Here is a 1926-nt window from a genome sequence, read left to right as displayed (position 1 = left end):
AGGCTCAGACCACCTTCAGAGGAGGCTCAGACCACCTTCAGAGGAGGCTCAGACCACCTTCAGAGGAGACCTGGTGGCTCTTTTTACAAACACCTACTTACTAAAGCAGTTCATTAGTGTAATTGTGATTATATTTCTCTTAAATACAACCTGATGCCAATAATGTTTCACCTGAATTTCCGCTCCGCTGGGACAATAAAGGCTGTTTCTATTCTTTTCTAGTCTAGTCTAGTCTTGTGAGTATGTAAAGAAGTAATGAGTACCTCGATGTGCTGGAACATGTATGGATGGTTGCAGATCTTCTTCAGCTGCATGATGGTGTTCATCAGAGTCTTGGCACCTCCTTTACCCTGAACATTAATCAGTTGAAAAGATTTTTCAAATAAAAACTGACTTTCATCTTGTGAAGGAAACAAAATAACATTTGCTGTGATTTCATATTAGAATCAATTTAAAATGTATTATTCAAAAGAGCCAAACTTCCTTTGATGTAAAAAGTAGAAAAGTCTAAACTCAGTAAACAGCACCTGGTTATTCAGAGCACACRCAGGTGTCCTGATAACATTTACCTTCTTATCTTTCTCTGAACCGTCCGTTAGGAGGATTCCTTTCTGCATGTGACGATACAGAACCTTCTGGATTGCAGACATGTCACATTTTATGACGTATTCCACCTGATGAGACAAAATATAAAAGCTTCAGGGGCTTGAGGCATCTATCTCAAGATGAACTTGTTTCTCATCGTTGTTTTACTTTTATCTGCAAAAAACAAACTGCGGGGAAAAAATACAAAATGTGAAAACAGGAAAAACAAACATGGAATGAAGTCAGGAAGAAACATAAAAGTTATTATAGCAGCTGGTTTTTCAAGCAGGTCAGTACACTTCTTGTTAGTAACTCTCACCATCATCTTTTSATACATTAAACACAAATCATTTTGCAGATTTTTATCAGAAAACTGCAGTTCTCTTCCCAGACGTGCATAGCCCTGCCATCATCCCTACTTTTAATTAACACCTGCAGCTGAGAAGTTTCTACTATCAGCAGGTAAAACCTGACACCTTCAAATACCTGCAGACGTTGAAAAGTAACATTCGAGGTCATCAAAGATAACAGCATTTTAAAAAAGTTGTTTATGTTGGAAAGGCAGCATCTTACTAGGCAGAACACCCAATGTAGATCCAATCTGTTTTCTCCAGATGAGTTTCTGATCAAACTCAAAGAGAGTCTGTGCTGCCATGGTATCAAATCCATCAGCACAAGGTTAGGGTTTTAATGGTTCAGCTACAGAGAAAGAACTCACTGTGGCTGTTTGCATACTTCTAACTGGTTTCAAGACAGGATTAACAACTTAACTCTGCTGGTCTGATTGACAGAAAGTAAAGAAAGTTCATCCAATCTATTGCCCAAAGTTCCACCAGGATAAAAAAAAACACCTGTCACGTACAGAAACATGCTAAATGATGGTTATTCTGAGGAAACACTGCTGGGTTTACACTCACTTTCTCTGGCAGCTGAGACTCCACTTCTTTCTTCAGTCTACGAAGCAAAAAGGGGCGGAGCACCTTGTGCAGACGCCGAATGATCAGAATGGTTTCCTCCTCATTGAGATCCACCTGAGAAGGTAAAGATTGTGTAACTTTGGTGTCTCAAACACTGAAATTATTTGCAGAATATGCAGCAGATAGAATCCGTCAACAATTAAATTCATTCATTTGATTTGATCGGGACAGTGTGCAATTAAAAGATAAGTGTAAAAACATTTAATGCATTGCACCAGATCATAATGTAACTCTTCCTTATAAAGAGAAGGTAAACGTGACAAAGATTACTAAAGCTACATTAAACTCTAACCAACCAAATCAGCCAACCAACTAACCAACCAACAAATCACCAACCAACCAAACAACCAAATAAACCAACCAA

General features: G+C 38.5%; 1 protein-coding gene across 1 annotated transcript in view; it reads right to left on the bottom strand.

The window, feature by feature from the left end:
• The window catches only part of smarca2 (SWI/SNF related BAF chromatin remodeling complex subunit ATPase 2), a gene marked incomplete in the record, with an annotated part of 64893 nt that overhangs the window by 28151 nt on the left and 34816 nt on the right, over positions 1-1926 (bottom strand). The window contains 3 exon segments of the mRNA XM_014033183.1: positions 264-350; positions 570-674; positions 1503-1616. Of these exon segments, the coding sequence (XP_013888637.1) occupies positions 264-350; positions 570-674; positions 1503-1616 (306 nt within the window).

This window comes from Austrofundulus limnaeus, unplaced genomic scaffold (genome assembly GCF_001266775.1).
Source record: "Austrofundulus limnaeus strain Quisiro unplaced genomic scaffold, Austrofundulus_limnaeus-1.0 Scaffold1656, whole genome shotgun sequence".
Classification (NCBI taxonomy): domain Eukaryota; kingdom Metazoa; phylum Chordata; class Actinopteri; order Cyprinodontiformes; family Rivulidae; genus Austrofundulus; species Austrofundulus limnaeus.
Note: the sequence above shows the minus strand (reverse complement) of the source record. Positions and strands in the feature narration are given on the sequence as shown.